General features: G+C 40.3%; 1 protein-coding gene across 6 annotated transcripts in view; it reads left to right on the forward strand.

The window, feature by feature from the left end:
• FYCO1 (FYVE and coiled-coil domain autophagy adaptor 1) overlaps positions 1-13,607 on the forward strand; it is a 45,950-nt gene that overhangs the window by 8,767 nt on the left and 23,576 nt on the right. For 4 of the 6 annotated variants that reach the window (XM_063156106.1, XM_063156126.1, XM_063156117.1 and 1 more), the window contains exons 2-9: positions 501-677; positions 2,605-2,711; positions 3,818-3,943; positions 7,150-7,256; positions 8,054-8,197; positions 8,926-9,019; positions 9,442-12,072; positions 12,871-12,963. In XM_063156106.1, the coding sequence (XP_063012176.1) occupies positions 623-677; positions 2,605-2,711; positions 3,818-3,943; positions 7,150-7,256; positions 8,054-8,197; positions 8,926-9,019; positions 9,442-12,072; positions 12,871-12,963 (3,357 nt within the window). In that variant the 5' untranslated portion in view covers positions 501-622. Of the gene's footprint in view, positions 1-242; positions 390-500; positions 678-2,604; positions 2,712-3,817; positions 3,944-7,149; positions 7,257-8,053; positions 8,198-8,925; positions 9,020-9,441; positions 12,073-12,870; positions 12,964-13,607 lie in introns of those variants that run through there. The other 2 variants (XM_063156097.1, XM_063156146.1) reach the window with 1 other exon arrangement.

The following is a 13,607-nucleotide window of genomic DNA, read 5'->3' on the forward strand; positions in this document are numbered from 1 at the left end:
AGTTCTTGCACATTAAAAATATGCTCCAATGTCAGAGAGTCAAGCATGTATCACTTTTGACTCCTTGGCTCGTGCCTACTCTGTGTCTTGAAAGTCCTTCTGAAACGGAAAATTTGTCTTACCTTTTTACTCTACAGCCCGTAGGGAAGATCTGGCAGAGAGTTTGGGGAGGGAAAATCACATGTCATTGGAACCTTCCTCAGGGTCACAAGATAGATTGAGTGAAATGCCAGCCAGAGCTGAGCTGTACTACCAACTGTGTTGTAACTCCAGCCAGAGAAAATTGCTCTCTGAGGTTTGCTTGGTTGTTGTGAAAGATATAACTGAAGAAATAACTGAAATGGAAAGTGAAAACTAGAAGAAAACATTAAGGAGATTCCTGGAAAAGGGTGGGCTTTGGAATTCATTACTCAACAGGATCTAAAATGTCAAAGCATTTATTTTCTACTTGTTTGAGCTGATAAAGACTTCCATTTTATTTTTGACTTTTACAATTGCAGGTGTCACAGAGAAAAATAATCATCATCAACCCAATGGTCTTCAAGGATATGAACTCTGCAGTTTTTATCTAGATGGATGAAAAGGTTACCGGCCCAGGAGGGGAATTCCTTTTGTTCCCAAGATGGCAGCCACGAGTGGCGAAAGCCAGCTGCAGCGGATTATCAGAGACTTGCAAGGTACACTGAGAGCCATGCTGACAGATACCTTCTGGAGGCTGGGCTGCATCCAGCCTGGGTTTAGATAACACAGAGCAGGAGTTGTGCTTTCTATTGTGTAACTTCTTCCTAGAGCATTGTAGCGACATAATTCAAAGTGTGCAGTGTGACTGATTTTTTTTTGTGAGACAAATTCTGTACCTTCTGCAGGACCCTGAGTTCTTAAATTCTGTAAATTTAAACATGTAAGAGAAAAAATAAGTTTTACAATTTAAAGAAAGGGATGTGTGAGGTGTGCATTGTGAAATAGTACTTCATCAGCATGCGTAAAGCTGTGCTGCTACAAGACTTCATGTGAAGTAAAGAGAAAGGGCCTAAAACTCAGCGTTCCTTATTGGGAAGCTGGTGTGGAGTTGATGCTAATATGGTAAGGGAAAAAATCAGGATGTAGTATTCACATCCTCTGAACAGAGAGACACAGAATTTTCTCTCCCAGGATTCTTCCTGGGGAAGGCAGTGAGAAACTTAGAGAAGAAAACGATTCTTGTCTCTATTTACTACTCTTGTTTTGCAAATGTAAAATGTGTTACAGAGATTGTTTACCTAAAGTGATTTGCTAATTAGACACCAGTGAAAGTTGTTTTGATTCTTTGGCCAATTGGGTCAAAGCTGCGTCTTGAGTGTCTCAGACAGTCGCAAGTTTTTTTTAGCATCTTCGTAATATAATATTTCTTTAGTATGTAATTTAGTATAGTATTAGTGTTATATAATATAACTTAATAAAACATTGTTCAACTTTCTAAAATCATGGAGTCAGAGCACATTATTCCCCAAATAGAGTCACCCTATATCGATTACATTGATACCAGGAGGCCAAACCTAGCTGGGAAAGGTGACCCAGAGGAAGAGTGCTGGAGAATTACACCTGCTGTTCTTGCTGCAGTGGAACCTGTCTTCCACTAGAAGTAGCCAACTTCATTTAAACAGTTCTGTTGCAGGCAGGATTGTTATCGGATTCATAACAGTTTTTCTGCTTTCTTTCTGTCCTCATCAGCTGCCTCTACCAAGATTCTGATATTTTTCCTTTTAATTTATTATTAAATAAAAGGTATATGCACCAAAGCTGAAAATCTACGCCTTCCTGTAACATAAAAAAGGAGATCTATCTCACTACTAACGAGGAAATTTTATTTCCCAAAGGGTTATGGAGTGGGACTGAGAGCTAAAGCTCACTCAGTCACCTGAAATAAATATAAGACCAAGGGGAAAGCAAGCTCAAAATCAGTAATTTCTGATGCTGAGAAGTACATCCTTTTGGGGCTAGAGTGTCCAGGGGGACAATAAAGTATATTTGACTTGAGATTTCCTTACCCACTATGGGTGTTCATTTCAGGGAAATGGAGTTGCTGTATGCTTATTTTTTATGTAAATTATTTTTTCATTTGTGTTTGCAACCAGCACAAGCTGAACCTTCCTGAATAAAGCATGGAGAAGACAAATGTGCTGACTGAATGACTGTTCTCGTGTTACTGATCCCCTTTAGCAGATTACATGCTTTGTCCTTTCGAATCAGAATTCTGTTTGTCCTGTGGCAATACCTTAATGTGCACATGAGACAGCAAAAAGTTATTTCTCTTCCCTCTGCTGAGGTAGTAATTTAGCAATTGTCTGTTAGCAGGTTTTGCTAAGTGTCAGAAGTGCTAGGTGTGTTTAAAGAAGAAATAATCCATACAACTGATTGAAACACTTTGAACTCTTGTTTTCTTATGGGTGGTCTCAAATTGCAAGCTTATCAGTCATTTCTCCATATTGTCATTAAGACATTTCAGCTAAAAGAAAATGAGTCCACATGCAGAGTGTCTGTGAAGAAAGCATTTATTTAGTTGTTTATGGATTCAGTGCTATATGTTCTCTGCATTAGTTAACTATTTTGCTGTTTGTTTTAAAGATGCAGTGACTGAATTAAGTAAAGAATTTAAAGAAGGAGGCGAACCGATCACAGACGACAGTGTCAACTTGCAAAAATTCTCCTACAAGCTTGAGTACCTCTTACAGGTAAAAAGTGATTTGTGTCATTTGTAATCCACCAGCAAAATTTGGCCTTATTTTCTCTTGCTGACTCTTCACCCTGTGGATTTTAACTCAAATAACCATAAATATCCAGTTGAGTCTCTCCATTGTATTTTGGTGTGTGTAATAAGAGGACTGAAGTATGTGCTGCCTATTATACTTATTTCAAGTGAAAATAAATGTAATCAGAAGGCAGTGCTGGAAGTTTGACTTGAGGAATGTAAGGCATTTCTTTATTGATCTGAAAGATTTGAACTTGATTTTAAAGACATATCTTGCTAAATTATCCTGAAAAAACTGTGTCAATGATACCTTGACATTTTAATGAAAAATAAATATTGGATGTAAGTAATTTATAGAATTTTCAACAATTTTGCTTTAGAAAGGTTTTTTTATTGTATGGACAGCTTAAGGCAAAAGGCTGATTTTTAATCTGGACTGCTGCTTTTTGTCCACGCTTAAGGTTTAAGTAAAAGAGGACGCTGCTGGGCAAACTGAAATTCAGTTTGCATAGTGTGGTGTCCATATATGCCATTATCATGCCAGTGATTGCAACAAATGCTAATTTGCAACAAATGCTAATCTAGCTTTAATCTAGGCAAGGGAGTTTTAATGGGGTTGCAGAGCAGAAACTGGAAAATCCTTTGAGATTTGAATGGTCCAGGGTTCAGTCCATATACTTGCTGCATTGCTGCTCTGAACATGATTTAGCTAGAGCAGGTTTTTCTGGTACATACACATGTGCTACTGCCACGCTTAATTGTAGGTCTCTGAGCAGCTGGTTGTTAGTGCCTTGCTCTTGAACAGCTGCTGAATCTGCTGCCAGCCTTTGTTTCAGGAGTTTAGAATGGATGTCTGTATTTTAAAGAGACCCAGAACATCATTATCTCTTACTGTCAGTTAAGTAGCTTTTGTAAGTGCTGGATTGCAGTGGTACAGTGCAGTGTCTCTTTCCTTTGTGAATGCATTGGCTAAAGCTAAGAGGAATTATGAAAGCACATGCTGCTGGGAGAAGAACAGGATTCCAAGTAGCTATATATATGTATTTCTATTTAAATTTTGCTCATTGAATTTTGTTTTCCTGGTTTAAGTTTGACCAGAAAGAAAAAAGCACATTGTTGGGGAACAGAAAAGACTACTGGGATTATTTCTGTGATTGTCTGGCAAAAATCAAAGGAGCTAATGATGGAATCCGCTTTGTCAAGTCTATTACAGAAGTAAGTATATCAGTTAAGCATCAGAATATGTGGTTTATGTTTTGCCATGTTTTTTCAGAGACCAGTAGCAACAAACCAAAAACAAAAAAAAGCTTTTAACATATAGCAAAAAAAACTTGTTGGGTTTTTTTTTTTTCTAATTTTCACATGAAGTATAAAAATGCAAGATTACTTTTTTTACTGGGGCACTATGTTATGTAGGGTTCCAAAGCCTGATTCCTGTTTCAAAGACCACTTACACAAGTGAATGGACCAGTTTGTCTCTGGTTATGCCCTGTGTTTTCATAAACTTAAAGTCATTTTCTCTAAAAAGAAATTAAAAACTAAGTCAAGGGTAGAGCATGCCATCTTCAGCAAAGCTTACGGCAGGACCTGGCTCTAAGTGTAAGATGAAATGTTCACCATATTTGACTTTTGTTAAGACTTTTTAAACTGGTCCATAGAGTTGAGGAGGACTGACTGAGAGCAGCAATTTCATCTTCTGTCTGAACTCTGTTCCTCTGTGTGAAATAGCATGATGCAATGACTAGGGATGACTGTCATTATTCCCTTGGATAAGCTGTCAGGAACAGCACAAAAGGCCTTGTTCCTGTTAGATTTACATTAGTAATAAAAGCTTTATCTTGTTAAAAACCACATTATGTCTTGAGCTTAATGCGTTGGTGAAATAAAAGCTGTGAGAAGCTTTCTGTGTTGATCCTGTCTGAGTCTTTAGAATTGTTTGAAGAAGATTTTCCTAGTGGATAGAAGAGGCAGTGTTATGGTGATTGCAGATTTCTCTGCAAAGGTGGCTGTGCTGTAGTCTTCAACAGTTTGTTGCCTGTGGTGTCACCTGCATATTGCCACATGTAAAGGCTGCTCTGCTTTTTCCTTCTTCAATACCTCTGGCTGTTAAATTGTTAGCACAATGTCAGAAATTATAATTTGGAAGCAATTTTCTACTTCAATTCATGTGCAGCCATAGAAATTAGCTTGTAGAAGGCTTCTTTAATCTTTATTAACTTGTGATTTAGAAATACAAACTCTTAGAAAAAGAATCAGTGATCTGTTTTGGATAAGTGAGCTGGCAGACTTGGGCTCAGAAATTAGATGACACATGGCATAAATATATGTTTGTTACTCCCCTTCATTACAGGTAGAAATCAGCAGCAAATTTTGTGAACCTGGTTGGATAGAAGGACATAAAGATTTCCAAATGTCCTTTATTTGCTTACTGAACAATACTAGTTGACTTTCAAACCTGGAAGTTAACCAAAAGGAAAGAGTAATAGCAGTTAAGTTAAAGAACAGTCAGACATTCAACAGCTTCTTCTGCTCTGCTTGCAGTGCTTCTAATATTAGGGTGCAGGATATGCTAGAGAGGTGGAGCAAGGAAGCAAATAAGAATATCCTGGAAAATGTTACCTGTTAATTAAGTAGAGGGCCTTATTCTTGAGAGCAGTAGGTGAGCAGTGAGTTCTGGTCATTCCCCTTTCCCTTTCCAAAGGTGATTACACTGAATACACATCTTTCCAAATATTTACAGCCATAGGCTGCACCTTAGCTACAATGTTTGCTGGCACATGGAAATATTGTCAATTCCAGACACTCTGCCTCCCTGATTTCTAACAGGGCTCCAGCAGGAGGTGGCATGGTTTTGTTTCCTAGTCAAATAGTCTTTGGCTACTTTTAGCTGCATGTATGTAAATATTTTCCTCTGGTTCTCATCATGTACCTTTTTTTCTGGTGTCTCCATATTGCTTATAGGAAGTATCAGAATTTAAATTGATAAACCAATGGGAGTAAGGATAGGATTAATTCTGTGGCTTCCAGGGTTTGGGGTTTTTTTTTGACTAAATATGCCTAGTTAGGAAAAAACACTTGTAAGCTACTGTGCACAGAGTAGGGATAGCATCTCCTGGAAGAAATGTTCAGATATCTGCAGGGTGAATGAGGGTGAAAACCAGGTGGTAAATTAAATTAAATTTGCTGTTTCTGGGATACATAGTGCTTAGGGACTGTGGCATCTTGCACTTTATATTCTGTAGAATTCAAAACAAAAATCAGTAAAAAGTGTTGCTGTCTTTGCTTACATTTCATTGGGGTTCCATTTATAAGGAACATTTTTGTATGTAGTGGGTTACTGAACTAAATGAAGAGCATGTGTTAGTTCAGAGCAGAAGCCCAGTAACAGCAAAAACAGGGAAGCTGAGGGTATTGCTCTCACTTCAGCACAGTGGAATACTGACAGCTGGGAAAGAAAGCTTGTGTGGCCTCTGAGCCTTCTTTCACACTAACCTTTCAAGCAAAGTCTACAGTAGCCTACTAACTTGTGCCTCAGCCTCTCTATTATTTGTCTTGGCTTCTATTTTAAATCATAAATGTGCTTGCTTTGTTAGTTAGATGAGCAGTTAGGTGAGAAATTCTTTCGTCCTTTTCCATTTCTAAATTGATTACTGACTTTGATGGAAAGAAGAAACACCACTATTCAGTGTTTCACTATTTTGCTGGACAGAAAATGCTTCAGATGTAAAAACAAAGTATTGGTTTTTCAAGTCAATAGCTAAAAAAATTCAGTACTAAGCTTTGTTATCCCTTTATGTTGATTTAACAGCTGTTTTCATAAAAGATCCATTAATTTTGGTCCTGCAGCTGTTCTTGATCTGAAAAAATAATTAGATTTTAATCAACTTAGCAGCTAAATAAGAAAGGCTTTTTGCATTTGTATGGGGTTACTGTGTCCATGGGGATGTGTATTTGTATATGTGTACATCTTTGTTCTATTACTTAATCTTTCCTAAAGCTCTTCCAGCTGTGGCCATACACATCTTCAGTAACTTAAGCTGTCACTTCCATCTTGGCTGGGCACATTGAGATTTGCCTTTTATTTTAAGTTTTCTTAGCATAGTCTGTGGTCAGGTACTCTATATATTAGATGATTCATTGGTCCTGTGGTGCCTTTTATATTATTATAAAATGAACAATAGCCAGCTGTAGAAATAAATTCATCATTCTGAAAAGATTCCACCCAATGACAGACTTAGGAAAAGGTGTTTCTCAGTGGCAGTTCTTACTGGCTTCCTGTACAACTTTTTCCTTTTCAACTTTTTGCTTTACAGTGGCTTATTGTGAGTATTTTTGTGCTGCTTTGTAGGCTGTTCTGGCCATGTCTCTACATGATCACAAATGATACTTAACTTTCTTTTCTTGTGGTTTCTCCCTTCTAGCTACGAACCTCTCTTGGAAAAGGAAGAGCATTTATTCGTTATTCCCTGGTTCACCAAAGGCTAGCAGACACCTTGCAGCAATGTTTTATGAACACCAAAGTGACCAGGTGAATAGCAAAGCACTTTTTAACTAATGGGTGTTTGCTCAGTGTGATCAAGCAACATCACCTTACTGAAAGAAATTGAAACACTTCCAGTTGTTTGGCTTAGAGAGCTGGTAATAGGATATGAGGGATCATAGACCTTTTGGCCTGGGTCACTGGTTCATTCCTATCTTGGGCTTGTAAAGATTGAAAGTTATTACAGCTTAATATATGTGGAGTGGGTTGTGCTGATGCTTCTGCACGTCAGTTTCAAAGGTCATGTATTTGTAAGTATTGAAGATCCTGGGTTTGATGGACTATTCATCATGAGAGAGGAATAATTTGGATGTGTTGCACAAAGCCCAGAAAGTATTTACATATAATAGTTTGTATTTGGTTGGAGGGGCACTGCTAGGGCTTTAAGAAAAAGCCAGCTATTTTCACGATGTATTTATCTCTGGATGCTGCTTCTGTTCCTTATTTTTGATGTATTAAATGTATGCTTTAGTTACTGTGTGATTATCCAGTGTATTGCAAATATTTTTTATTGTCAGTGACTTGCCCATGCACTTGAGGAAAAAACATTTTGTGCAGGGATCCCTTTAAAGATGTGGAATTAATTAAATTTGTTTCATTTCATTGACATGGAAAGGATAGAATATTGTTTGGTGGGTCTAATTGTTTTCATTTGTGTTTAAAATACTGTATCATAGTTTTTCTGTGGTGGAGTGAATAATGATGTAGGGAGTTTTATGTAAGAGAAACTGCTGCTTCCCTTTTGCCTATGAATGAGTATTACTTCTCTTTTGTTTGTTTTCAAGTGACTGGTACTATGCAAGAAGTCCATTTCTGAATTCCAAAATGAGTTCTGACATTGTGGGTCAACTCTATGAGCTCACTGATGTTCAGTTTGACTTGGCATCAAGAGGCTATGATTTAGATGCTGCTTGGCCAGCATTTGCCAGGTAAGATGGAGCCACAATGTGATTTTGTATTTGCAAGGCCATAAAACACCTGCTTGCTAAAGAATCTGTAAAAGCTCCTGATTTTGTGGGTAGGAACACTTGTGTTTGAGCAGGTATATGCTTTTTCCATGACCAAATTGTCCTGTTAGTCCTTCAGTATAGTGAGAACCATGGATCAGAGATGGTGCTCTGTAATATGGCACTTCAGTAGCTGCAGTTTTGGCCCAAATCCCAAGCTATTCTCATCTATACACGCACAAAAAGAAATCTTCTTAGCTTCCTCTGTTTCAAGAGCTGAGACGTGTAGTGACTGCACAGCCAAGCCGTGTGCTTCACTTGGAGCCACGGTGATCCCACCTACAAGTGGAGGATAACAAAACTACCAGATCTGGTCCAGAGCCATTTGTATCGATGGGGGTTTCCGAGGGCCCTTTGCTGCCATCCTCTGGTTGAGCCGCCCCCACACAGCGATGCAATTCCTTAGGGCAAGGCTGCTTTGGTTCTTGTGGATGAGGGAAGTGACAGCTGCCAGCCCCATCACCTTTTATAGATGCCTCGAATATCCCTATCTTAATTTTCATCAACTTCAGTGGTTGCTGGCTGAGACTGCAGGGGCAGTTATATCCTTTTTTATGTTGTAGTTACCCCTAGATCAATCTTACATATACAAGTAGAAAGATACATATATATGTGCTTAGACTTACCTTAGATATTATTTCTCTAAACAGGAGGACTCTGTCCTCACTTGGATCTTCAGCATTTTTATGGAAGCCCCCAAGTCGCAGTTCCAGCATGAGCAGTTTAGTGAGCAATTATTTGCAGGTAAGCAAATTGCAAATAAATGTTTATATGTCATGGTAGGTCCTTCGTTGACATAGTTTCAGAAAACTTTTATGATGGTTATGAGTCTTATAATAAACAGCAAAAAGCATTTTAATTAAAAGTAAAGGGAAGCATTTTAATTAAAAGTAAAGGGAATTAATTGTCAGCTGCTTCAACTTAACATGCAAATCTTGTAAAAGAAAGAAATATGTTCATAAGACTACCTGCAGACAGGCATATTTTCATTTATCTTTTGAGAAAACAACCCCCATTTCCTACAAGTTGATATCTTGTAGTGCTATGAAGGCAACACAAAATGTCACTGTACATTAAGAACCTGAACTTGCTTTCATTTGAACACACCATTTGAATGAATGTTTAATGCTACTAAACTTTCTGATTTTCCTCTTCTGTTCATTTAGGCACAAGAGTTTCCTTCCAGCCCTGATGTGAATAACTCACTAAATGTTGAACACCTTGAGGGCTACGAAGAGATGCGTTTAGAACTTGACCAGGCTGAGCTGAGGCAGAGGGAACTTCAAGATCGTATTCACCAGCTAGAAATGGAAAACCAGGAGCTCCAGGCAGCTGTCAGCCTTCAAAAGGAACAAGTACAGGTAGAAAAGGAGAAGAGCAATAACTACAGCGAGGAGAACTCCCGGCTGACAAAGATGATCACAGAGTTACAGAAGCAGTGTGAGGTCTCACACTCCACTCAGAGCACTGTGCATGACCTGCAGAAGTGCCTACAGTCACTGGAACTGAGTGCAGCGGAGCAGCTGAAGGAACACTCAACAAAGGTGGAGCAGCTTTTGACCAGCAAGGAAGATTGTGCCTCAAAATTGCAGGTTTCAAATCAGGAGCTGGAGACCTCTAGGGCTTTGATTGCTGTGAAGGATCTTTGTATTGATGAGCTCAAAGCCAAGCTGAGTTCCACAGAACAGAAGAACCTCAACCTCCTTGCAAAAGTTGATGCTGCCTTGGATGAAAAGGGACAGCAAGCCACAGCCCAGTATGACTCTGCCCTACAAATACGGGCACTGTTAGAGAAGCTTCAGGAGATGGAAAAGGAAAAGGCAGATATGCAAAGACTCAATGCTGAACATGCATCTCAGCTGAAAGCAGCAAGGGAGGAGCTGCTGCTGAAAGAACAGGCACAGAAGGAACTGGAATCCAGATACAGTAGCCTCTCTGCTAACTCCAAAGAAGAGAGTGAAAAGCTGACTGGGACCCTGGAGACAGTGGCAAAGGAAAAGGATGCACTTCAGGAGGCCCTGACTCTGAAAGGAAAGGAGATGGCTGAGCTTCAGACCCAGGTAATGGGGTCGCTGGCTCAGGTGGGTTCACTGGAAAAAAATCTTGAGGAAGCCAGGAAGGAAAAAGAAAAACTTGAGGAGGAGTATGGTAGGAGAGAAGGAGCACTGAAGCAGGAAGTCCAGTCACAAGCAGAGCAACTTGAACTACAGGAGGGTCGCTTAACAAAGGTGAGTCAGACTGTGTGTAGCCTTCAGGAGCAAAACCAGAAACTCATGTCTGAGAAGGAGCATCTCAGGCAGAAAGTCAAGGAGCTGGAGGAGCAGATGGAGCAGCAAAACTCTGCAGTGAGTGAATTGGATGAGGAGAGCAGGAAACTGAAAGCAGAGAATGAAAATTTGCAGCAGTCTAAGAAGAAGATGGAAGAGAAGCTGAAAAATCTGGAAGCTTCTAAAACTTCCCTAGAAGCTGATGTAGCCAAGTTGAGAGCCTCTGAGAAACAACTTCAGAGTGAGATAGATGATGCCCTGGTGTCAGTTGATGAAAAAGAGAAGAAGCTCCGGAGTGAGAACAAACAGCTGGATGAAGACTTGCAGAATGCCAGGAGGCAAAGCCAAATTCTAGAGGAGAGGCTGGAGGCTCTGCACTCAGAATATGAAGAACTAAAGCAAAGAGAAGAGACCTCCAAGGAGTCTTATGCTTCACTTGAAGCACAGCTGAAGAGTGCCAAACAGCATAGTTTACAAATGGAAAAAAGCTTGGACACCTTGAAGGAAAGCGAAGAGTGTCTCCAGTCGCAGCTCACACAGAAGGAAGTAGAACTGCAGGGCATGGAGAGCCAATGTCAGCAGCTAAGAGCAGAAGCTGAAAGACACAAGAAGAAAGCAGAGACTCTTGAGACAGAAAAGCTCAGTGTTGAAAAGACATGCCTTCATCAGACAAAACTTATAGAATCTCTCACATCAGAAAAGGAATCAGTGGAAAAACAGCAACTACAGCAGGCAGCATCCCTGGAGAAGGAGGCAAAAGAGCTGGCCTTCAGACTGACCATGAGTGAAGAGCAGCTGGAGGTCAACAGAGGTGAAGTGTCCAGGCTGCAGGCAGAAGTCCTGGATCTGCGAGTCAAGCTTCAGCAGGCCACTGATGAGAAAGAGAGGATGAGAGGTGAGCTGGCAGTCACTGAGACTGTCTTGAGTGAGCAGAAGACGCTTGTCCAGCAGCTGAAAGAGCAGAGTGAGTCTCTCAACAGAAATCATGTGCAAGAACTGGTGGAATGTAAAGAAAGGGAAGAAAAGCTGAAAAAAGAGCAGGAGAGAACAGCCCATCAAAAAGCTGAGCTGGAAAGTAATTTGATGAACCTAAAGGAAGAGCTGTCTAAGGTTAAGCGGTATTTGGAAAATGCTAGAGTGGAAAACGAAGAAAATAAAGATCTCCTCCACAGGACCAACACTGATATGGCCGAACTTGGCATTCAGATTTGTGCCTTGACCTCTGAAAAAGTGGATGCAGAAGAGCAGTTGGCCCAGGCCATGGAAAGGTTCAAAGAACTGGAAGAACAGGCAGCAGAGCAACAGGAGAAGCTGAAGCTTGACGTCTCTAATCTCAGAGAGGAGAACAAGAGCCTGCAAGAGAAATTAGAGGGGGCTCAAATGTGTGCCGCAGCTGTCCCAAGTCTGCAATTGCAGCTGGAGACAATAAAGAAACAGGCACAGAGTTTCCAAGAGACCAGCCAAGAAGAGCTGTCTGCAATAAAATTTCAAATGAGCACAGAGATTCTAAATTATCAGACAAAATTCAAGGTAAATTAATGTAATTATTATAGCTGAGGGAGCTGCTTTGCCATCTGCTACAGCAATTACTGCATGAAATCCTGAGGTTTGTGTGGGTCAGGCTCTGAGACTAACTGCAACCTGCCTTAGCCTGGGAATCTGAAAATATCTCTGTGCTCATGACCTAAGCCTATCTAAAGTAAAAGGGTGATGATTTCTTACACTGGCGGTGAAGGTGGTGTCTTCTGTCCCTCTGGTCACAGCTGTGGTTGTTTCCTTTTTTGGTAGGAACATTTCAAGACCTGTTCCTCACATCTATAATACTGCTTCTTCTAAGAACTGATTTTGACGAAAAGAAACTTAGACACTGAGACCAGTTGCTTTTGTGTTTAATTCCCTCATGTATTTTTGCTTTCAGCTGCTCAAGGTAGCAGCTGGGAAGATCAAGTGTTGCTTCCAAAAAGCATGAGTCAGCCCTGTGTATATGAAACCGCACACCTCAAGGCTGAAGATTTCATTGTGTTTGCTTTGCCATTCTGATAAATTGTCTAAGATTGGTGGTTGATCAGAGGCTTATGCCACTGCATGGGTTTGACCTTCTTTTTGTTGAGATTTGCAACAGCCAATGCAAAGTAACAGTAAAGCACAGTCAATGTGCCACGACAAAGTGAGTTTTCTTGATTCTGAGAGTGTCTTTTAGCTGTCTTTCATGAGCCAGTGGCACTGCATTTATCCCATGCATGGCAGTAAAGCACTCATAATTCACAGCTGTAGGTGAAGGGGTGGCTGCTGGAGGATTATTAACTACTGCCTCAATCTCTCTGCCAGGCTGTCAGTGAGGAGTGTGGGAAAGTAAGAGAGCAACTTGAGGAGCAGAAGCGACAACAGCATGCAGCGGAGGAGGAGATTACAGAGTTACAAGTAGGTGCTTGATCTGAATTAAAACCAGAGGTGTTTGTGTCAGCAGGCATTAGTGTTACAACTGGGAAGGTGAGCAGCATTTCTGATGACTGGCTGTGAGTCTGAGAATGCCCCTGTATAAATACAGGTGCTGCAGACAAAATACTGGGCAGCTGACAGCCACTGAAGCAGAGATTATGAAAAGCATGATATCACTTAGGATTTGTCCTGCCTTGAAAGCTGGTCGGGTTTTATGTAAGACCTGGCTGTGTGTTCTCTTCCTGAATGGAGGTGTGTGTTTAAGATGTGTTTTTCTTAGGCCCTGCATTCCCATACAGCCACATGTGTAGATCCATCTATTTGCAGGCTGCAAAAAGCACTGAATCAGAGAATTAATGTAGCTGAGAAATGACCCAGCCAGAAAAAAACAGAATTTTTGCAATAAGTTTATCAAGTGGTTGGGTTAGAAGGGTCATACTGAGTTGTAAGGAATCCAGAAAGAAGAAATTTAAGATTACTGGATGTGACCTTGCCTGCTAGGAGAAATACATACCTTTAGATGCAATTAGCTATGTGCCCTGAGGACTCCAAATTTGGCAGACTTCTCTGGAGAGTCTAGCTGTGAAAGAAGTTGGGTTGTTTTTGATTGTCCTTCATATTCAATA

The sequence above is a fragment of the Melospiza melodia genome, chromosome 1, assembly GCF_035770615.1.
Source record: "Melospiza melodia melodia isolate bMelMel2 chromosome 1, bMelMel2.pri, whole genome shotgun sequence".
In the NCBI taxonomy this organism is placed as follows: Eukaryota; Metazoa; Chordata; class Aves; order Passeriformes; family Passerellidae; genus Melospiza; species Melospiza melodia.